The sequence below is a fragment of the Mus caroli genome, unplaced genomic scaffold (genome assembly GCF_978045245.1).
Source record: "Mus caroli unplaced genomic scaffold, Mus_caroli_1 scaffold_17, whole genome shotgun sequence".
In the NCBI taxonomy this organism is placed as follows: domain Eukaryota; kingdom Metazoa; phylum Chordata; class Mammalia; order Rodentia; family Muridae; genus Mus; species Mus caroli.
The window spans coordinates 25,845,490-25,869,275 of record NW_028227272.1 but is presented as its reverse complement, the minus strand read 5'-3'; the positions used below and the strand labels follow the sequence as shown (position 1 = coordinate 25,869,275).

Genomic DNA, 23,786 nt, shown 5'->3' with positions numbered 1-23,786 from the left:
GATTCATGGGATCGAATTTGGGTCATTAGACTTGGCAGCAAGCACCTCTACCCCCTGAGTCATCCCCTTCAGCCTACCACGTCTCCTTTAATAAAACAGATGAGCATGGGCAGTAGACTTTTAAAGATATTTTTTGATTGATTGATTGATTGATTGATTTAATATAACTACACTGTCACTGTCTTCAGACACACCAGAAGAGGGCATCAGATCCCATTACAAATATTTGTGAGCCACCATGTGGTGGCTGGGAATTGAACTCAGGACCTCTGGAAGAGCAGTCAGTGCTCTTAACCTCTGAGCCATCTCTTCAGGATCCCCTTCCCAAACTCCCCTCCCCCTCCCCTGCACTGGACTTTTTACATTGACCATTTCCATCATAGCCGCTTCTCGGAGTCCAGGGCATCCTGAGTAGTCTTTTCCTGTCTGAGTTGCCCTTGGGCAGTGTTAACTTGGAGAAGTGGTTTTCAGCATGCTGGGAGAAGCAGCCAGTAGGAACTTGGTGTTGGCTAGCTGTTTTTGGAGATTATGCAGCACTTATTTATTCATTGTTTGCTTATCTTATTTTACTTTGCTTGAGGCAGGGTCTTACTCTGTAGAGGAGGCTGGCCTTGAAGTCTCAGATCCACCGCCCTCTGCCTCCTGAGTGCTGGGATTAAAAGTGTGTGTGACACCTGCTTGGCTCTGTGTGCCGGTTTTTTTCTTTTGTTTTGTTTTGTGAGAAGGTGGTTATGTTGCCCAAGCTAGCCTTGAATTTGGCTCAGTGATCTTTGTGCTTCATCTCTTTAAGTAGTTGTGATTATAGGACTGTGCTACCATACCTACTTGATGGTTTGAAAGTAAGCCAGATTCATTTCAGCTTAAACCTGTTCTAAAGAGGATTTCAAAGTAATCTTGATTTTATTTTTAAGTGTGTTTTGTTCAAGCCATTTGGAAAGTTTAGTGTATTCAGTTTTGAAATTCAGATATGAAAATTGACTTTAATTTTGAATGTGTACTTATAATGTGTCAGATACGACTAAATGACTTCTGTTGCATTATTCCACGCTGTCACATCTGCTGGACAGAGACTTGTGGAAAACAGGAGTCAGCTGGATATTGTCATCAGTTTGGTGACCAGACTGCCATGAGAAGACTTAGAACTTTGACAGGTACAGTCTGTCAGCTCAGCATTTTATCAGTGGACTCAAAGTATAGGAGTCCTGGCTGAGGAATTAAGAGGGCCATGATCTACTCCTGGCTCAGGCACTGTCTTACTTAGCGTTTTATTGCTGTAAAGAGACACCCTGACCAAGGCAACTCTTATAAAGGACAACATTTAATTGGGACTAGCAGGTTCAGCAGTTCATTACCATTATGGCAGGAAGCATGGCAGCATCCAGGCAGACATAGTGGTGGAAGAGCCAAGAGTTCTACATCTTGATCCAAGGGCGACCAGAAGAGAGTGTCTTCTATAGGCAACCTGCAGGAGGGTCTCTTCCGCACTGGGTGGAGCTTAAGCATAGGACCTCAAAGCCCACCCTCTACCATGATGCATTTCTTCCAACAAGGCCACACCTCCTAATAGCACCACTCCTTGGGCCAAGTGTATTCAAATCACCACATTCCATTCCCTGGCTCCCAGAAGCTTCTTCAGGCATTGAGTCTGTGGGGAACAAAACTCTCTATAGTGTAATGCAGAACACTCAGTCCAACTTCAAAAGTCTCCATGGTCTATCACAGTCTCAGCAATGTTTGAAAGTCCAAAGTTCAAAGTCTCTCCTGAGATTCATTCAATCTCTGGACTGTAATCCCCTATGAAATCAAAATAAAAAACCAGATCATATACTTCGAACACTTACAAGCTGTGTGGCCTTCAGCTGCCCCATGGTCTTTAGTGTAAAGCCATCAGACAAGATGCTCTGGGGGCAAATGGTAGTGTTGAACTCATCCCTTCAGAGTTTACCCTTAGAAAAGCAAAAGCCATATGGGGCTCCCCATCGCCGCAGGAGAAGCACTGACTCCGCAGGGTAGGCTGCTCTTCATCACAGATGTATACCTCTCCTTCTTTTAGCCTTTGTGGTCTCCATCACTGTGAAATCGCCTTCTACACACTGGACTTCACTGTCCATAGCCCCTATCCCTCACCTTGGCTGTTTAGTCTGTTAGGATAACGTTTACAATCAGATCATACTTCCATGTAAAGTCATTGCCTGTGGTGCCTAGACGCACAGCAGACACTGTTTGGCAAGTGACTTAATAATACCATATTACCCTGGTATGGAGGATTAGAGGCTCCATGTGAGGAAAGGAGAGAAGAGGAGAGAAACAAAACCACCCAGGCATCTTGGTGGTGCTCAGCGTCTCCTGCCTGCCTCTCCTGTCCTCTTGCCTCTTAGCTGATGTCCCTCCTAGAACCCAGTTAATCTCCAGATACTGGGTTCTTATTCCACATAACTCTCTCACAAGGGCGGGTGCTCTCTTCTGCTGCAAGAGTGTGACACTCCAGTTGACCCCATTTGGGGTATTAAATGGCAGTTAGCATTTTCAATTCCAAGAGACAATCCCCACTTTCTTAATTGTGAACTTGGTAGAATCTAAGACAAGACAAGGGGGACAAAAACCAGAAAATTAATCTTTAAAAAATTTCTTTCTGTAGGTTTAAACGACTTGCTTGCCATTGGGTTCCAGATTCTTTTCTTTGGGGACCCCTGGCGTGTAAAAGCTTGCGCAGCTCGTCTCCTAGGGCATCCGTGGGGTTGTGAGAATGGTGGTGAGGAGTGGGGAGGCAGGGAAGGAAGTTCACACCACAGGCCCACGTGAGATGCTTGTGAGCCAGCGTTGGCTTTGGAGTTGGACACTTAACGGTATAACACAGAATCCCCAGAGGGTGTAGCTGGGGTGATCATTTAGCCTCCTGTGACCCATTTCTTCACATTAGCCAGGATGCCATGAAGACAACAGCAATATAAAAATACCCTGGGCCCTAAGTAGATGGTCAGCAGGAATTCGGGAATGGATGGACAGTGACGGTAATCTCTGGAGGCAGCAGCAGCATGCAGAGAGATATATGTGTGTTGTTATTTTGGGGATTTGTGCGATGAGACTTATTCTTCGTCAAGTGGGTTGTGGAGTGGACAGCAGGTGGTGGAGGTGGGACATGGCCCCTGCTCTTCATATGTGCAAATAAAAGCAAAGGAGCTGCTTAGAGAAGGGTCTGCTTTGCAGGGGAAGCCTGGGGCAGGATGGTGGAGGGATGCTATTAGAGATGTGCACACTTTTATCAGTATCCTTGCATCATCTGGCTGAGGCGACCATCAATACCGGAAGGGTAAGGTGTCATAGCCTTCACTGCCCTAAGATGGCTATACTTCCAGTGCCCATCATTTTCTTTCTAACCACTTTTCAAGAAACTTTCAATGTATCCTCGCCCTGCCCCGACACGGGGCCTTGTCTCTGGATGTTGAACTTTGAACTTTGAACGCCTTTCAGAGCAGGCTGAACTTAAGTATCCACATTGTTGGGAGTCACGGGGCCATTAGGTCAGCTCTGTTTATCTTGCATAAGTTATACAGCAGCATTCAGACGGCTTTGCTTTGTGTTTTACAGTGTGTTCATTATCACGTACGGATTTTAGAGAAGTAACCTGTCTGAAGGGTCGGGCACTTGAGTCTGGAGCTTTGACGTCTACAAATACATTGTTAATTATTGCGTTATTTTTTTAATTGAAAATTCAACAAAATTAGTCTTAGGAAAGAAATGAGTGTGTGGCTGGGAACTGAACTTGTTTCCCACTTGAACTTTGGCAGGAGTCGTCTCCTCCTCCTCCTCCCCTTCCTCCTCCTCCCCTTCCTCCTCCTCCTTTTACCATTGTTCTTGTTTAATGGACTTTTAAAGTAGAGGAAGGTCCCTGTCCACTTAGAGCTGGGGATATGAGGTTCAAGCTCCACACCAGGAATAATTAATTAATGTATTTATTTGAATAGACTAACACACTGGGTGAGTTGTAATATACTCTTACATATGCAAAGCTGTCACATGTATTTATCATGGTGGGGGTGACTTTTTAAGCCATTGGGTCTGTATCACTTAAGTCGTAACTACTTAATCACCCACTATGTCTCAAGACACAAAGAGCCGCTTTTTAATATCATCTTTTTGAAGCTCTGCCTTCACCAGCAACTTGCTAGCCTTGTTTACACACTCTCTTCTTACTTGGTGTTTGCTGTTTTGGCCCTAGGTGTGGAAGTGTGGACTTTGCATTGAGCAGGCAAGTTCTCTAGCAGTGAGCTTTGTCCCATACTCCTCTTTCACTCATGTTTTGAGACAGACTCACACTAAAATGCCCAGGCAGGCCTTGAACCAGCAATCCCTCTTGCCAGCCTCCTGACCTGTGCCAACCAACCTGACCAAATTACTATGTTTTGAAGATTTTATTTTCAACCATGTGTCTATGTCTCTGTGTAGATGTGTGCACCTGTGTGCAGGTAGCCGTGTAGCTCCAAGGAGCGTGTCAGATCCTCTAGAGTTGGGTTTACAGGTGGTTGTGAGCTGCCAGCGTGGATGCAGGGAACTGAACTTGGCTCCCTCTGGAAGAGCAGTATTTGCTTAGACAGCTAAACCATCTCTCCAGCCCTAGAGTGTGTGTGTGTGTGTGTGTGTGTGTGTGTGTTTTCAACCATAGCATCTCCCTCTGTTTCTCTTAAAACAGGCACATTTTTTATTCATAGACTGTTGAAAGTCAGAGAACATGACACACCATTTAGCATAGTCAGTTAATTTGCCGGTAAAGAAACAGAGGCGTGTAGGGGAGGTGACACCAGTCCTGGCAGGCTAGGGAAAGGCCCCAGGTGTCTTGCTTTGGACCCAGGGCTTGTCTGTAGGGCACTGGCTGAAGAAGGGCCTGCCTCTATGCTGCTGTGCTCTCAGGGGTAACCCTGCCCAAGCTCCTTACCTGCCTTGGGATGTCTGGATGTCCTACGAATGGTTTAGCAAAGGAGGAAAGCTGACCAAAAGAAAGCCTTTTTAGAAAGCTCAGAAATGATCAGAGAGAGGTAGGGAATTGAGGCCCCTCCGGAGCTCTGCATAGGGTAGATCTTTTTGTAAGCACTGATTCTGTTTTCTGCTGAAGGCCAGCCTCAGGCAGAATTGGGAAATAGGCAGCTTAGTATGGTGCAGTGACTTGCAAACAGATTTCTCTGAAAACAAAACACACACCCTTCTGCACACCTCCCCCCCTCCCAGGGAAGGAAGGAAGCAAGGAAGGAAGGAAGGAAGGAGGGAGGGAGGGAGGGAAGGAGCCCTCTGACTTCTAATGCAAACCTAGGAGGATGCCTGTGATCTAAAGAGGTGAGGAGTGGGTCAGGTGCTCCACATCTCTCTTTGAAATGCACCTTCAGCATCTGCCCTCACTCAGCTGGGCCCATGGGAGGCCTGCCTCTGGTTGCTGTTCGGAAAATGTACTGTAGTGTTCCGGATTCAGAACTCTGTAGGTAAACTCCATGACCACTAAGCCTTTTCTTTTCTAAAATCCTTTCTGCCAGTGTATTTAAAGATTTATCTATTTTATAGGTGTGAGTACACTGTAGCTGTCTTCAGACATATCAGAAGAGGGCATCAGATCCCATTAGAGATGGCTGTGAGCCACCACGTGGTTGCTAGGATTTGAACTCAGGACCTCTGGGAAAGCTGTCAGTGCTCTTAACCGCTGAGCCATCTCTCCAGCCCCAAGTCTGAGTTTCGTAAAGCTGGAGTCCAACATGAGACTTTGGTATTCACTACGCCAGATGGCCTGTAACATGCTTGAGCCATAGGAAGTACACATAAGCTCCCCCACACCCTGCTTTTCCCCTTTTGTCTCCTCTCACAGCCATCTTCAGGAGCCTGGGGTGGGGTGGGGGTCGGGGTGGGGCTCCTGCACTCTTCAAAGGAACTGTGCTATCCAGGACAACCCCAGCCACTCTTGACCCTTCAACTTAGGTTAGTCTGTCCATCTCTAGATCCTAGTCTCTGGAAGCTACAGCTTCTAGCGGAGAGGTTTGGTCTCCACCACCAACTACTCCACAGGACACACAGGCAAGGGAATTTCCTCCTCGAGGAGCCCCACAATCACTCAGTGAAAAAAGATGGCCTGCCTTCTGTCCCTGGCTGTGTAGAGTGTAGTCAGGGGCAATTTTCTAGAAAGGTGCAATTTGCTAGAAAGATGGGGTCAGGGGCATCATCCCAAATGGCTAGAACTTAGGACCAGAAAATTTAGTCATACTAAGAAATAAATATCACTCCAACAGAGGCCTTTAAACCTATCTTCAACCTTTAAAAACTGGTTGAAGGTTCAGGAGGCAGACACAGTTGGATCTCTGTAAGTTCGAGGCCAACCTGGTCAAAGCAGTGAGTTCCCAGCCCAGCCACAATTGCATACTATGATCCTGTCTTTAGTACACAGACATACACATACAGACACACAGACACAGATAGACAGACACACACATACACACATACACATACACACAGACAGAGACATACACAGGCACGCATGCACAATATCATACCCTAATGGTTGTAGGAAAAAAAGATTAAGAAGTTGATGTTGGAATTTGGTGACAAGGATAAAAGTCAGTAAAGGCACAGAATGCAATGGAGACCCAGTTCCTTGAGTGTCACTTGCAGTCTGGCTAGGGAGACCGTAGCCCTCTCTGGGGTACGTGCTGTGTTCTGCTATGCTTGAGTGCATTTTGCTTACTGTTACTACTTAGTTTACAAAATATTAGCATTTTGAGAAAGCTATATATGAAAGAACAGTATTTGAAGTGTGTTTACTGTAACTCCCCGGCTCACCAGCCCTATACATGTCAGCTCATGTATCAAGACAGGCTGTTTGTGGAACACAGTGACCCCCAACACTTAAGAACACAAGGGAACACGAAACAGAAGTCTCCATCCTGCTGAAATTCATGGTTTTGTATAAGTCACAGTATGAGTCTTGTAAACTACCACCCTAAGCAGAATACTGTGCAGAGAGGAAAGGGATGTGCCCACGCGCAGCCGTGAACTGCTAGGAGGCAAACGTTTTTAAGGCAGGTAGAGTTAGCATCCTTCCTGTAGGTAAGGAAACGGGGCCAAACACAAACTACAAACAAGAGTGCAGGGGGTGGGGGGCGCATTGGGAGGTTGGCTATCCAAACCAGTGTTCGATTGCTGGAGGATTTTGGGGAATCCTTTCTGGGACAGAAGCTCACGGAGAATATAAGGGGCCATCTAAGACCAGCATTGAAGGGAGATTGGCCTAAACGTGGGCAGTCTTGGCTACAAGAATGGAGCACTGCCAGAGAACTTGATGCAGGCTGCCGAGGTGACTGCACTTGTCCTCATGAAGCCCCTTTGATGGGAGGAGAGGCCAATTAGGAGGTGATGCTGTTATCCGTGGTGTGATGTAATGCCTTAGCTGTTTGTGACAGGGACACACAACAATGGGCTCTGTAGGGAAGACCCCGCACCAGGCAGTTAAGAGACAGGATGTCAAACATTTGACAACTGAATTGATGGCACCCGACTCTGGGGTACCTGCCTAATGATGACAGATGTGGCGTTTTCAGCAGTAACCATCACTGATGTGAAGCCAGCTAGATTTAAGTACTTAAGGAGCTTGTGAAGGAGTCAGGAGCTGGATTTGCCTGATGCCTGTGACTGGTCCGTGCTGTCGTATGGGAGAGAAGGCTAGTGGTCCTCAGGCCACTGTTGGGCACTCTCTTGAAGCAGGATGGAAGCACCTTGTTCTTGGTCCCAGATAAGAAGATGCACTGTTCCCTGCTCCAGTGCTGGTCTAAGGACCAGGGCATGATTTTAGATAGGAAATCAGGTGCGGCATTTTCGCTAAGTAAAGTTCTCGGGCAGAACACAGCTAAGAACTCTCAGATCTTTATCAGACTATTGAGGTCATGGGCCTTTCTTCTTCCCTCCATCTGTCCCCTCATTCCTTCCCTTCCAACCCCCTCTTTCCACTCCTCCTCCCCCTCCTCCTCCTCCTCCTTCTTCTCCTCCTTCTCCTCCTTCTCCTCCTTCTCCTTCTTCTCCTTCTTCTCCTTCTCCTCTTCCTCCTCCTCCTCCTCCTTCTTCTTCCTTCTCCTTCTCCTCCTTCTTCTTCTATAGGGCTGACTTCCTAAATAAGAGGATGTCCTTGAATTCCTCATGCCCCCTCCTATCCCCAGTGCTGAGAAGGAAGGACTATTTGAGCCGTTGCCCTGATTGTTTCTTCTTGCAGGGAGTCATCTAATTATTTTTGAGTCTTAATTTATCCCCTTCCTTCTGACCCCCATGCGACCTCATCTCTAGTTATTGTTCATCTGTACAGAAAGAGTCGAGGAGGGAACAGTTGGCCAAGCGTGCCCTTGTCATGGTGAATGGCTGAGAGGTTAGGATTACGGCCTAAGGGCATTGTTCTTCTGCTCTCTGTCAGCCAGAGTTGATGCTAAACTCGGTGGTTTAGAGCACGGTCTTCCCTGGTGCTTCCGAGTGTGTGTGTGTGTGTGTGTGTGTGTGTGTGTGTGGTCCTTGACTGGCAGCCTCGGCCACCTGGGAAATTACTGGAAATGCAAATTATCCAGACCTGCCAAAGCAGATAGTTTAGGGGCAGGCCCAGCATGTCAGATCTTAACAAGTTCACCAGCACCACCACTTGGCACAAGCCAGACGGGCTCATGCAACCCCCTAAGGGAAGGGAAGGGATTGAATAGAAAATAAATTAATATATTAAAAAAAATAAAACAAAACACCACATGTTCCACTAATGCTAAAAGTCGGTGTTGTTCATTGACCCAGCACGTTGTGAACAGATTTATACTGAATAAAGCGAACTGTGTTTTTCCAGCACTTTCCAAGTTACAGAAATGGTCCTTGGAGCTTTATATAGCTCTCATTAAGTCTCACGGGAGCCATGTGCTATCTCCCCCACCCCCTTTTTTAAAGAAATGACGAAACTGAAGTTTCAGAAACCCCATAGGGCATAGGGAGAAGGCTCATCCCATAATGCGCCTTGCATGCACCGGCCCAAGTCCAGATCCCTTGCACCCACGTAGGAAGCCAGGTGTGACCGCACTTCTATAACTCCAGCCTGAGACCTGGAGACAGTGTGTCCTGGGAGCCCACCGGTCAGCTGAGCAGATAAGTCCAAGGGCTGCCGGAGACCCCGTCTCAACATACTGAAGAGGACCCCTGATAGGCCAGACTCTGGCCTGTGCTGGCGCCTGCACGTACGAAGCATCCAGATAACTTTTCCAAATGTTGCAGAGCCCGTAAATTGTGAGGCTCGTGTGTATCCTGACTTCATAACGTTCGGATCACACTATCTCCGTTATCTGTTTGGGCATTTTCCCTGTGTTTCTTTTCATCCGGATACCATGGAATTTTATCAGTGAATCAGTGACGTGTGACATCCTGTGAAGTAGGGTTACTGCAAACTGTGTGCAGGTATCAGGGATTAGACAGTGTGAAGCACAGTATCCTGACCCATCTTCCAAGCATATCAGTACAATCAGGTATGAATTATACAAAAATTATGTCAAACCTCCAGGCTTTTTAAAGCCACTCTTGCGGTGGAGACAGTACAACTGTAAGGAAAAGTTAGGGAGGTGCGCCCTCCAGTGGAGAGTAAGGAAAATACGCTCTCACACCAAGAACTGTAGTGGGGTTTCTCTCCCTAGCTGGTTTTCTTCAAGACTGAAAATTTCAAGACTGAGTTTTTCATCTCAAAGTTCGAAGCTGTTACTTTTATCACAAAATGTGGGTCTGTGTCATCTTGTCACTATCTTGGGTATTGGATTTATGCATCACAATCAGACCACACTGGGGGTTCTGCCCATCTGTAATCATTTACCTGCCTAACTGTAGGATCTGATCTGAATCGGCTCTTGAAAGGTGTGCAGTGTGAAGGTTTCTGCCGGTGTTTAATCCCTTGGGTCAAAATTCAGCTCCCCGGCTGCCGATACCTTTGGAATTGTATACCTGTGTGGCTCTAGACAATTCAGACTGTGGCATCTTTGGTTTCAAGGCTATCACCGCAGGCTATTCCTGTGCTGCCAGTCCACACACTTGATACTTCTTGACCCACCCACAGGGTGGAATGTTTGGCCAGTTCTCTCCCTGAGGACTCTCAGCGCAAGCGCACTGTCCACGTATAAGATGGATTTGCCCCTCTCTGGTGAATGAAGGAGATACAAGTGTGATAAGAATGTGTTTCCAGTTGGGACGAATAAGTTCTGTTTTTCCTCGTGTGTTCAAGAGTCTCACCAAAGTTGTGCCTTTGGCAATTCACAAAGTAGCCACTCTTCAGACTTTGCATTTCCTGGTAGTAAACCCAGGCTGGATGCAGTTAAATGTGGATTTAAAATTGGGGGAGAAATTTCAGTGTTGACAGTTTGAAACACACATCTCCTTGAAGGTTGGTTCAGTCCTTTGAGGTGAGACATAGACCAAAAGAAAATATCTCTCTCTCTCTCTCTCTCTCTCTCTCTCTCTCTCTCTCTCTCTCTCTCTCTCTCTCTCACACACACACACACACACACACACACACAGAGCTTAAAAGCTCCGTGTAGAGGAAAAGAGCTCTAGGTTGAAAATCAGAGACTCTGAGTTTCCGTTCCCAGCACTTCTGGCTTTGGGCTCTGGCTTTCTAATCTATGCCACAGCAGTTGCATTAATAACACCGGGAGCCGGATTTGGCTCCAGTAATTTGACTCATTCATTCTTTGTGTGGCGAACACACTCATAGCTTAAGCTTCATTCCCCAGAGTCCGGGATCTGCAGCTTGCTGCTGATTCAGATGACAGGAGTGTCAAAGGGGCTGCAGGTATGGGCTCTTCTCTCAGGAGCCACCAAGTTGATTGCTGGTGTCTAGCTGGAACAGTGACCACAGCTCTTCAAACACTGGGAAGCACCAGGGCAGAGGAGCTAGCTTCAAATACTGCTTTCCCATGTAAGCAGCAAGAGGGTGACCTTCAAGGTGGCCTCTGCTGTCATGGAGCAGATGCTGATTTGAGACATTGCAGTTTTTTTCTTCAGGCTACTACCCTGCACAAGTGCACCTCCATAGAGGTTGTGTTCTTGTAGTTTAGTTTTCTTTGATGTCAGCATCTTCAAGTGCAGCAATAAAGTATGTTTTGTTCCTGATATTAAGAGTTAATTTCAGGTAGCTGATTATGTCTTGAAAATAATTCTGTCCTTTATTATCAGTAAGAATGCTGGTAGCTCTTCCAGTGACTGCTTTCCTTGGGAGCTTTGTCTGACCACCCTCTCTCCTGCCTTAGCTTAAAGATGTATGCTTGCTTGTACTAGGCTAAACTTAAGTCCTAGAGAACTTTTCTTCTCTGGTGTTACTCTGGCAGAGTTACGAATTAGGAGCCATCTAGATGATCTGAGGTGGATGGTAGACAGGTTGAGGGCGAGGTTTTAATGTGTCTCACAGAGGCCTCTTCCTCTACTAAGCATCCAAATGCCTACAAGCTGCTAGGATTTGATGACTTGCTTTACAGAGTTAGGAATGATGGAGCACGGATGCCCTCTGTTGGCAGTTACTGGGAATTTGACCTTAGCTCGCACGGTAACCATCCATCAGGGTTGCAAATGATGCTTTGGACAGTCCCAGAGTGGTAGTTTTATCACAGAACAAGACGTGGTACCCCCCCCCCCCCACACACACACACACCCGCCTTTAGACTGTTTCATAATTGCTCCATTATCAGGCTTTTTCGTCTGTCTTTGCTTGGGGATATGGACTAGACACAATATCTTAGGAAGTCTCAAAATGACAGTATGACACTATCAGATTGACACTGCCATGCTAAGCATCTTACCCACCCGTCTCATCCTCTGTGAAGAGATCATATTCCAGGATATGTGGTCTATTTGTTTATTCACTTTATATCTGTCCGGCTTCCATTGTTGGGTGATACACAAGTTATCGGACACAAGGGGACCAACAGGTAATTACATAATTAGTAACTAGTGGACAGAGAGATGGAATGTGCATCTGGGATTCGTTCTTTACATTTCAGAGGGACAGGGATGGTCCGATCCAAAGTAGAAGCTACCTCCTTACACACACACACACACACACACACACACACACACTCACACTCACACTGCAAGCCTTACCTTCCTCTGTTCAGTCCATATTTAAGAATGGCCTGTACTGAAGGCAGACACGAGACGCACACCTAAGTAGGACACGGACTCATCATGGCTCTGTGAAGAGATTCGGGAAAGGCAGAAGTATCTGAGGACTGGCCAGCAGAATTAGGTAAGCAACAAGGCAGTGACTGATCAGACACGATGCAGATTGTAAACACACTTGCTGATGTGAGAGCCCAGTGACCTTTGGGGCAGTTGTGCATAGATCTTGTTTTATAAGGCATACAGCGGGGACACATTATACATAGAACCGGATATCACAAGTAGGCCATTGTAGTGCTGACCTGTATGACTCTTGCCATGGTCAATTGGGCCTCCGAGCTGGGTAAGTTCATCGCTAAGAACGTGGCAGGGAGCAGCTGAGCCCTTCAGTCAGAGGAGGGAGCAAAGTGGGCAGAGGTCAGCGTAAGCTGAGGAGGGCTGACTCTCTGGGCAGCCACGGGAACCCATCCTGGCTTCACAGCTGCCTAGATCCTGCTTTCTCTCCCATGTGGGTAAGGACTATGCTCGGGGCTCCCTTCTGAACTTTGTGGTTGTGGATGGAGCAGTGGGTAGCACTTGGAGGTAGGAAGCTGTCCTGCTGCCGGAATTGCCTGTCCTAGCTCTAGATGAACTGCGGAGCAGACTCGGGACACAGTAGGCCATCTCCCAAGCTTACACACACTCAGTACTGTGTCCTATCTTCACAATACACATCAGGAAGAAGTAAAATCAGGTCTATAATAAAAGACAATAGATTTTTGTTGTTGTTTAGATTGAGAACACTGTATATGGTATTGCATGGGGCCATTATCCATTATATGTCTTGAAGTTTCTGTGGGTGATAGATATTACATGGCATTTGGTTACACTTTAACATATTGTAGCATACAAATGAGATAGTGAGTGATAATTGGCAAGTATGATTCTCAAAACATTTTTCACCATTGCATATTTTCAAAAATGTCCACAGTAGACTGACATTAAGACTAGTTCTTTAGCCAATGGTAATTTTAAATTTCTTTGGAGGACTCCCTTCCCCTAACCCCAGACTCATGCAGCCTGGAACTTAGTCTACTGACCCAGTCTCTATGATGGGATAATAGTGGGACCATTCTAGACACAGTGGCAAGCCTGGCACTGCTTCTGTCGCCTGCCTCTTGATGAACATGACCACTTGGCGTAGGCAGCATGGGATATCATGTCTAGCCTTCCTTGTTCTCCTCCTCTCTGTCTCCTCTTAGTGTCTGTGTAGCTTCGTTTCCTTCACAGCACTTAGAGGAACCTCCTGCTCCTTTCTCCTCAGAGTACCTGAGTGGGGTAGGGTACTTGGGTGTGACTGTGTTAGATACTGTCCACTGGGGAAGAAGGCTGACTTCCAGAGCTAGGGCAGGGCTTCTGTGTGGTTAGTGCTTTTGGTAATCTGATCCCTAGCCCAGCTCTTGAACTAGGTAGTGGAAGCTTCCAGGTTTGTGTGTGTGTGTGTGGGGGGGGAATCTTTCCTATGACTGCTGACTCATTCACCATATATTGTTTATTTTCTAGGCATACATAGCTAACTAGTATCATTTAAATTTTTTTTAAACTTACAAACTGGCTGTAGAAGTAATCTTGCACAAATTGGAGTAGAAAAGCAATCTTCTTAACTCTAGTGTACTGTGGTATCCTTCTAAAGGCTTGAACATCTATGAGTGTTTGGCTCCCCTGTGAGAGGGTAATATCAAGAGTAGTGTGGAGTAGGAGAACAGGGAATCAACTTGAGTTTAAATCCCTCTTAAACTCCCTTCTAAAAGCCAGGCAGTTTCTCCACTGGTGTCTACTTGATTTCCCCAGATGGAAAGGGGGAGCGACCGACCACCTTCTGTCAGGCAGACAGATGAGTTGATACAGGTGATACAGGAGCCGGAGCTATACATACAGTTCAACAGCCCCACACCCACTGCTGTGGTGTAACACACTCTGTCTTTAAAACTGAAATGGTAGCTTGGAGAGTTATGGCAGCAACTCCATTGCAAAATAGAAATGACAGCCCAAGGCTCACATAACTCACAGAGCTCGCATACAAGCAGCACAAGGTCCCCAGGTGCTTGACCCCAGTGGTCCCTGGGTATTTCACTGCCACTGTCACCGGGGCTGCACTGGGACATCAGAAGGATGTTGAAGTCAGCCGTTGGTGTCTGGGGAGGCCCTTGTGTTGGACAATTCCCTTGAAAGTCTTTTACCCAGCCCCCATCACAAGCTTTCAATTTTAGTTCTTCTTTCTGATGACTGTTAGGACTGATTCCTTGAGGATCCTAGTGCTTTCAGTCAGCACTGTCAGAAAACCAATAGTGGGCTTGCTTTTTATTCCTGTACATTCTACAGATGCTGATGACAGGTAAAGCCCATTTCTCCTTTATTAGCACGATCCAATCGTCCATCATTAGAAGGACTCCCTTGGCCTTCTTGAATTGTCCATTCTCCAGGGCTAGCATCTCTCCCTCCTTTCCTTTCTCCTGTGTTCTGGCTAGGACCCTAATTCACTTCCCTCCATGGTTTTCATTTCAACTTACAATTGTCCGTTCATCGTGTGTGATTTATCGGTTTGGGCTGCTTGTCAGATATTCCCGGATCCCTTCCATCCCAGCATGCGGGAAGGGCATACTTTCTTCTCTGTGGTTGGTTAGCTGGGGCAGTGTACTAGTTTGGGACCCTGAATTGTGAATGCAACGGTTGTGTCATTTCTAGCCATAGCTCTCACTTCTGGGTGGGATTGCTTCCTCAGCTCTTGTCCTGGGTTAAGGGATGGAGAACCCTCAGTTTACCTACCTTTGTGGACTGTAAATCTTTGCTCTTCGAGTCACTGAGATGTTAGGTTTGCTATTCAGCACGATGTCCCCTCCCCTGACTGAGGCAGCAGACATCTCCCTTCCCCCATTGTGCACAAGAGGCCATCTCTCTTCACCTGGGCATCCTCGGTGTCTGTGGGTATAAATACTTACATCCTGTGCGTGCATAAATTACACTAGTTTTCAGTTCGTTTCCTTCCCCAGTAAACTTAACATTCCTGGGTGATTCAAGTAATTTGCATTACACCTCAAATGAGACCGTAGAAACTAACCCCTCCGCCCCCACCTCACCCCTGGATCTTAGGCAGAGGTGGCTTGGACTCAGCTCACTTAAGTTTGACAGTCTCCATGAAAAGGGTTTTGGCTGTTTTATGTGTAGTTTCTTTTTTTTCCCAAGACAGAGTTTCTTTGTGTAGCCCTGGCTGTCCTGGAACTCACTTTGTAAACCAGGCTGGCGTCGAACTCAGAAATCCACCTGCCTCTGCCTCCCATGTTCTGGGATTAAAGGCGTGCGCCACCACGCCTGGCTTACGTGTAGTTTCTAAACCATCTTTCTATTTTAACATGTGCTCACCCCCCACACCCGGGCACCATGCTGATGGAGGTTCTTTGAGAAAGGAACAGTTTTCATTCTTGGGCATGACTGTGAGAAGCCAGTAAGTTATGAGGTATGGAAACCACACCTTGTGAGCATCCTCAGAACTGAGTACAGTGCTCCTAAGTGGGAAATGTGTTGCCACCTTGTGCAAGTCTGGACTCCTAGGGTAGAGACTGGCAACTAGGAAATCAGCCATTCGCATCAGGGTGTACTTGGCGTGTTACCATGGCTACCTTACAGCCTTACAGTTATTACTCTCCAGTTTTTGCCCATGGAAAGTGAGGCATAGCGAGCTTAATTACGTCATTCCTTGTAGGTGTCTCAGACTCAGCCCTCATGCTGTCTACGAGAGCTTGGTAGAGTTGGACAGGGCCACTGACTTTCATTTTGAAAGGAAAATAATGAAATCGTGAGGCTTTTTGTTTCTCCTTTCCCTACTTGATTTCTTGACAATCAGTACACCATTTTATCCCAGATGCTGCCAGTCCTTCTGTGATCCACATGTAATTAATGAGGTTTTAAAAATGATTGAAATGCATGATGCATTGTACGAAGCAGTCACCTTCCAATTCCCGAAGTCTGTTCTAGGCATGGGAGAATAAAACCTTGACTACAAGGAGCCGGTAGGCTTTGCCTGTGATGGTGTAGCTTTCATTGGCTGAGCCTCTGCTTGTATCAGTGCCACGTGCAGGTTCGCTATCACCCGATTTAGGAGGGAGAGAACACCTCAGGACAAGCCACTGTCATTGGTGGTGAAAGGGCTCTCGGTAGTCCAGGTCAAGGCCTCTAAGGAGCTGCAGAAGCTATTCTGTCCACAGAGCACAGTGAATGGTGAGATCCAGCTTGCTCCATTTGCCAAACTGTGTTTCCACCAATGTGCTGCAACCCAAGGACGTGTCCCTGGGCCAGCAGAAGTTTTGTTACCTTCAAAGGAGAGGTCCCTTCATTCATTTCACCTCATGGGATGTTTTGTGTGCCTTGAATGTGCTAGAGGCTCTTTTGGGGTCCCTTTAATTAGATCTCTAAACCACTCTATGCAGCAAGTCTAGTTTAGCGGAAGGGGGAACACAGATGAGCAAAATGAACTGTGTCTAGCATACGCTTAGACACTTGGTGGCCACTCAGATGATGGTTTATTTATTTGCTTAAATGAGGAACTGGAAGCTCAGGAAGGTTAAATATCTTATCAGGCTCATCTAAATTGTAAATGGCAAACTCGGGGCACCCTCCCAGGGCCTCTTGTTCTGGTCCCAGAACTCATGTATATTGATTAGGGTCCAAATGGACAAAGCTCAAGCAAGCTCTTCAGTCCTTCTCACTCTTGTCTACCGAGACTGAATAGTCACGGCCATTGCCACGTCTTGATTTTTAATCACATTTTCAAAGTGTTAAGTAAAACTCTATGCAGTTGTCTAAGCAGTTGTGCAAAAATAAAACCAGCTCGTTGGCTTATAAAATGTTGCCATAGTGTAAACGGTAACGGTGGCTGGGAGATTGCTGGGCAGCTAGGAGGCCCGGCTCGCAGTGCCATGTGTCTCCAGCATCATGCAGTCTATTTATTTGGGTATATTAATGATGTTTTCCAAGGGTGATTGGGCCCATTATTTCTTGATAAATGTAGGTAGCTAGATATGATCTGTCACTGGTCCAAGGTCACAGGAAATCTTCCAGCCGCAGAAACACAAAGCCAGCGCTTGGTCCTCTCCAAGTCATTTTACATTTAGGTCAAGCCGGGTCCTCGTCCCAGAGAGAGAAGTATAGACATATGGCATGCTGACCTCTGCAGCGTGTATGAGAGCAGGGCACTGCTCTCTACTGTGTCACCAAAGCTCTGTAGCCGTCCAACAATTGTGTCCCCTCAGAATCGTAGGTGCTTGTTTTTGTAAACACCCCCCCACACACACACACATAGTGAGAGACTCCAAATAGATGGTTTCCTTTATTTAAAGTATGAATGAGGGAATGCCAAAACCTACAAATTGGGGCCATTAAGAATTCTATAGATGGTGCTGTTCTTAGAAGAAGAGAGCCCTGCCCACATCTAAGGATGCTTCTTAGAATCTTGAGTGAGTTTAACAAAGGCATTTCTTCCTGCAGAGTAGAAACCATGGTATATTTACAAGAACTTTCGTATTTTTTTTATCAGCCAAGGGCACTGTTACCTTAGAGGGTGTATCAGAGTCACTGAGTACTTTGACACTGCTGTCCCTCACTGTGCCCGTCGTCCCTCACTGTGCTCGTTGTTAAGAATCTCTGCCTTGAGAAGGCTGTTTGTTAAGTGTGTGTGTGTCACAAGAGCTGAAGCCAAAGAAGTGATAGCTTACCCCAAACCAGGAAGATGCTGAGATGATATTCATATAGCTAACCGAAGAATATTTTTCTAATGTTGCTATAATTACAAGACATTAAAACTTTACAATTCTTCCTCCAGTGTGTGTGTGTGTTTTTAAAAGAACCTCTCCACATACGCTTACCCACCAAGTATTTATTAAATGAGGTCTCTGAAGATGGGACATTTGCATCTTATGTGTGATATTAACAGTCCAGTATTGTGTATGTAGTGATGGTGTTAATTTGGTTCCACCAATCAGGTTCAACAGGTGCTGTCTCTGAGCTGATTTACTTCTTAAAACAGTGTGGCAAGGCAAAGTCTACTCCCGAGGATTCAGGGAGATGGGCATCCCCCTGTTCTTTCCCTTGATCTTCTGCAGATCCACAAAGTAGTAGGGGGTGAATGGTGTGGAGCTCAGCCCCGAGCCTTGAGGCCCCAGTGTCTATAATATTAAAGTCTTTAACAGTAGAAAGTATGCAATAAAGCAAATTCATGAATGAGCATAGAACAGCAGTTCTTAACCTGTGGGCAGCGACCCCTTTGGCAAACTTCTCTCTCTAAAAATATTTATATTACGATTCATAGCAGTAGCAAGGTTACAGTTATGAAGTAACCACAAAAACAATTTTACGGTCGGGGGTCACCACAACGTGGGGAACTGTATTAAAGGATGGTAGCATTAGGGAAGTTTTGAGAACTACTAGCATGGAGGGTTATGGGAAGATGGCTCTACTATAGCGTTTCTTAGGAGCAAGGACAAGCCAGTGTTTCTGGGGAGAGCATACTTGGGAAAGCTGTTTTCTGTCCTTTTGTTCCTATTAGGGAGCTTGTGGGCTGGTGTGGCCTCTGGTGCTCTGCCCCTGACTTCAGATGTGACTAGTGGCAAAAGGGAATCCATTCAGAGATTCACTTGTTGCAACCAACCCTGCAGCCACCTGAGCATTGAACTCCCTGCCCCTCCCTCCGTGTTCTCTTCCAGACCCTGGCAATCCATCTGCCATGGTAGCTAATGTCAACTCAGCTTGGATTAAACTTAAGTCGGACAAGTCTGGAAGGAGGATGTCTTGGAGTGGAGAGAGCTGGGGAAGGCTCCGTTTGCCTTCAGTTTCGTAAAACTGCAGACTAGTGGACTCAACCAAATGGAAGTACGGGCATCACTGGAGGAACATGGTCTTAGCAACTAAGTTCTCAACTTCTGAGAGTGTCACAAACGAACTTCCATGAAGGTCTGCACGTTTAAGAGAACCAGTGTTCACAGTCAGCCTAACTCCTGAATTGTAGGATTTGACCAAACACTTTATCACATTGGCCCCTTGAAAAGTTAATTTTAACTAGGCTTGGAAGGGGCACTTAGAAGACGTACTGTGTGGCAGGCAGGGATGTTCCTTTTTGTGGGGTGGTAAAAGTGGCTACCAGAGGGAGTTTTTAGCTCCACCCACCCACCCCAGGAATGTTTGTTATACCAAGTAAAGGTGTCCACAGCCTCTCCAATCAAGCAGAGGGAGAAGGGGACTTTTAGCTATTTTTCACCCAAGTTTGCCTATAAGAAAGCTGTTAGAAGAATCCAAAGCAGGGCTCAAATGGTATTTTTCAGACAAATAGGTACTTTGTAACAATTTGTTACAGATTGTTAATATGTAAACTGTGTTGGTGATTAGATTGGGGTTAGGTGGTATGCTTAGGGGAAGCTTGCTCTTAAGTAGGATGCAAAAATATAAAAAAAATTGAGGTGTTTATACCCAAAAGGAGATAACAGTGGTTGCCCACTTCATTTCCAAATCATTTCCTAACCCCAGCACAGCACTCCACTCTGCATTGTCTACAGTGGTCCAAGGGATCACCCACTAAATCACCCATAGTTGCACACACAGCAACTTTTGTACCTCTGGGCAGGAGCCAGTCAGAAAGGTCAGATGATGTGCTAGAGATAGGAACACATTGTCTCTTGAAAGCCTCTGGGGTCACATTGAGGACTTCGGGTTCAGAAGCTGTTCACGCTGGGAGGAGAAGCTGGGTGAAGGAGGAGACTGCTTTGGCAAAACCCTAGTCCTGACCTGACTTTTCACGTGATGACATCAGATGGCTTCAGAATAGAGAACAGGGACAGTAGAGACACAGAGGGGATGAGATGCAGGTAGGATTTGGCAGGACAAGGTCAGGAAGAGTTGGAGCATACGGAAGCTCTCTGACTAAATGACTGAGTGTGTGGAGAGCCTGTTAGTCAAGGGACCAACTTGGGGAGAGCTGGCCTGGTTTATGGTGAAAATAGTTTGCACGATAATGATCTACCAGAGCCCTTCCACCTGGGAAAGGGCAGACCCTGGTGCTGGTAAGAAAGAATAGTGTCATTGTTAGCTGGATGTGTGCAGCACCTGAGATCTGGTTTTATACTGGTGTGTGTGTGTGTGTGTGTGTGTGTGTGTGTGTGTGTGTTTGTGTGTTTAAAGATTTATTTATTTATTATATGTAAGTACACTGTAGCTGTCTTCAGACACACCAGAAGAGGGCATCAGATCTCATTGCAGATTGTTGTGAGCCACCATGTGGTTGCTGGTATTTGAACTCAGGATCTCCAGAAGAGCAGTCAGTGCTCTTAACCACTGGGCCATCTCTCCAGCCCCTACTGGTGTGTTTTATTCTCGGAGGTCAGAGCTTTCCTTAATAACGCACATAGCCGTGTGCTTCCTGTAATGGTGTTTTCTCTTTTTGTTCCTAGGAATGGTGCAAAAGCTAGATCAAAAACTTCCCGTGGCCAACGAGTATCTGCTGCTCTCCGGAGGAGTCCGGGAAGGTGTGGTGGACCTGGACCTAGATGAATTAAATGTCTATGCCCGGGGCACTGACTATGATATGGACTTTACCCTTCTGGTGCCCGCCCTTAAGCTGCATGACCGTAACCAGCCTGTGACGCTCGATATGCGCCACTCAGCCCTGTGCCACTCCTGGCTCAGCCTCAGGCTCTTTGATGAGGGGACAATCAGTAAATGGAAAGGTTGCTGCACAATCGCCGATCACATCAACGGTGCCACCAACTACTTCTTCTCCCCCACCAAAGTGGCTGACTGGTTCTATGACTCCATCAGCATCGTCCTCTCGGAGATACAGAAGAAACCCCAGAGAGGGATGCCGAAGGTGGAAAAGGTAGAGAAGAACGGTACCATTATCTCCATCATTCTGGGCGTGGGGAGCAGCCGCATGTTGTACGACATCGTCCCCGTGGTGTCCTTCAAAGGCTGGCCCGCGGTGGCTCAGAGCTGGCTCATGGAGAACCACTTTTGGGATGGGAAGATCACCGAAGAAGAGGTCATCAGTGGCTTCTACCTGGTGCCAGCTTGCTCCTACAAAGGCAAGAAGGACAATGAGTGGCGACTGTCTTTTGCCAGGAGCGAGGTACAACTGAAGAAGTGCATTTCAGGCAGTCTAATGCAGGCCTACCAAGCCTGTAAAGCCATCATCATCAAACTCCTGTCGAGGCCCAAGGCCATCAGCCCTTATCACCTGCGGAGCATGATGCTCTGGGCCTGTGATCGACTCCCTGCCAGCTACTTGGCTCAAGAAGACTATGCAGCCCACTTTTTGCTGGGCCTCATTGACGACCTGCAGCACTGCCTGGTCAACAAGATGTGCCCTAATTATTTCATCCCTCAGTGCAACATGCTGGAGCATCTGTCAGAGGAGACAGTCATGCTCCACGCCCGGAAGCTCTCCTCGGTTCGCTCCGATCCCGCAGAGCACCTGCGCACCGCCATTGAGCACGTGAAGGCGGCCAATCGGCTGACGCTGAAGCTCCAGCGTCGGGGCAGCACCACCAGCATCCCCTCCCCACAGTCGGATGGCGGGGACCCCAATCAGCCTGATGATCGTCTGGCAAAAAAACTGCAGCAGCTAGTGACTGAGAATCCAGGGAAGTCCATCTCGGTCTTTATTAACCCCGATGACGTCACGAGGCCCCATTTCAGAATCGATGATAAATTTTTCTGAGTGTTTTGTTGACTCTTTTTTCCCCCTATCTTTCTTGGTTCTAAAATTTACGTACCGTGTAGTGTGATTTGTGACTGTCGTTCTGTTTTTTACATATCCAGCTAACATTGGATTTGGTAAGAACGCAGGTTCTGCAGGATGGTACGGGCTCTGAAACAGTATTATTACTATTTCATATTCTGCCTGATTTTGCTGTTTGTTTTCTAGTTATTGTGGATTTTTATTTTTCTTGGTTTTCATTTTCCTTTAAAGGAGAACTTGAGCCATAGACGACACTGCCCATGAATCCTCTTGCTTGCTTTCTGTCCCACACCCAGTGTAGATTTGTTGGTGGGTTTGGGGGAGCACATCTCCTCCTGGCATATTTGAACACAATCTCTTCGGCTGATGTTCTGTCTTTGACCTCGTTCTTCTCCCATGTTTTCACTGAGAATCCTAAGAACCTGCGGGTCTTGTGCATGCTGGCTGCGTTTATTTCTTTGCACCAGCAGTCAGAACAGTTTCCCCTTTCTACGAGACATGGAAACTTCAAGAGAGAGAGAGAGTGATGTCTATTGTGTTTCTGAGCAACCTCATTGAATGTAATTGTTCTCGAATCAGCAAACATTGGATGGTTTGGAGGGAGGGTTTGATAGCTTTCCAAACAGAATTAAGGTTTCCAAATGTTAGTTTTAGTGTTTGTAATTATTTGAAGCCTTATTTAAATCCTATTAAGGAGCACACCATTCTAATTGTTATTTGCACTAATGAAGTCTTTGCCATTGTCATAAGCTTCGATGTGTGTTTTAGCGTCCATTGACATCTCTCTGGAAAAGGCTGCTGTCGCCTCTCGTTTAGTCCAGTTCTCCCGGTCAGTAGGATGCGTCTCTACATTTTGTCTAGTCCTCCTTTCATTGTGGGTCCCGTTTTGCCCTCTTTGATAGCTCTGGTTTCTGCCTTACTGAGGGGAGTTCTTAAAGCTTTATACCTATTCACTGACCATCCGAAGCTGGGGGAGATAGGAGATAATACTTGATCAAGTGGGTGTCTTTGTATTTATTTCTTTGAGGGAGGGGGTCTAGAGATCTTCTCTTCCCCTTTTCTTTTATAAAGTCCCTTTACTTCTCCTGAGATCTCGAGGGAAACTGACAGGCAGAATTGTCCCCAGATTGAAGATAACCATGCCTGTTCAAAGCAGGTGTCACTGTAGAGCAGGAACCAGGAAATACCTAGGTAGCTCTGTTGGAAGAAGGGAGTCCTATTATCTGACAGGAACTATTTGCCAGATTTGGGTGCTTCAGGGTGTGTTGGCCCCTGTTTGGGTGTGAACTCAAGGCAAACCGTGGTGCTTGAGTCGTGGACGGCCCTGCTGACATAGATGACACCGATGATGTCTGCTGATGGAAGAGTCAAGCAAGCAACAGTGGCTGTTTTGGTCTTGAGTGTCCAGACTCATATAGGTTGGATTTTGGCCAGTTGGAATCAGGCTCTTGGAGTTTTGCATGGGAATTAATGTAATGCTTATAAATCACTCAACAATCTCAAGTCAAACACAAAAATAAAAGAGAAACATACTGGCCTTGGAATTCTGTTGTCATTATTACTTTGTCATCTCAAAGCCCCTCCCCCTCTTCTTTCCTCCTGTTTTTTACCATATAGTCATGTGACTTTAGCCTGGAACTCTAGCTTTTCCAGCCTGGGCTGAGTGTGCTTGGATGTCAAGTATGTATCTGTGAAATGCGATTTGGGGACCAGCTATGGTTCCGTGTCACCCGTTCCCTCCCTCAGGGTGTCCTGGTGCTGATGCACACTTGGGCTGGGAGAATGAAGTCGAGTCCAGAATGGATGGTGCCTGCAGGATCCTGGTCCGGCTGAAAGTGAGAACTGGGGTTGGCGAGCTTCTCCGATGATTTTAGTGTTGTGGCTCCTT

General features: G+C 46.6%; 1 protein-coding gene across 5 annotated transcripts in view; it reads left to right on the top strand.

The window, feature by feature from the left end:
- The window catches only part of Mb21d2 (Mab-21 domain containing 2), a 98,872-nt gene extending 75,404 nt beyond the window's left edge, over window positions 1-23,468 (top strand). For 4 of the 5 annotated variants that reach the window (XM_085832498.1, XM_085832496.1, XM_029470503.2 and 1 more), the window contains one exon: window positions 20,613-23,468. In XM_085832498.1, coding sequence (XP_085688624.1) covers window positions 20,615-21,877 — 1,263 coding nt within the window. In that variant the 5' untranslated portion in view covers window positions 20,613-20,614 and the 3' untranslated portion in view covers window positions 21,878-23,468. The remainder of the gene's footprint in view (window positions 1-20,612) is intronic. The other variant, XM_029470502.2, reaches the window with a different exon arrangement.
- Window positions 23,469-23,786: the final 318 nt, after the last annotated feature.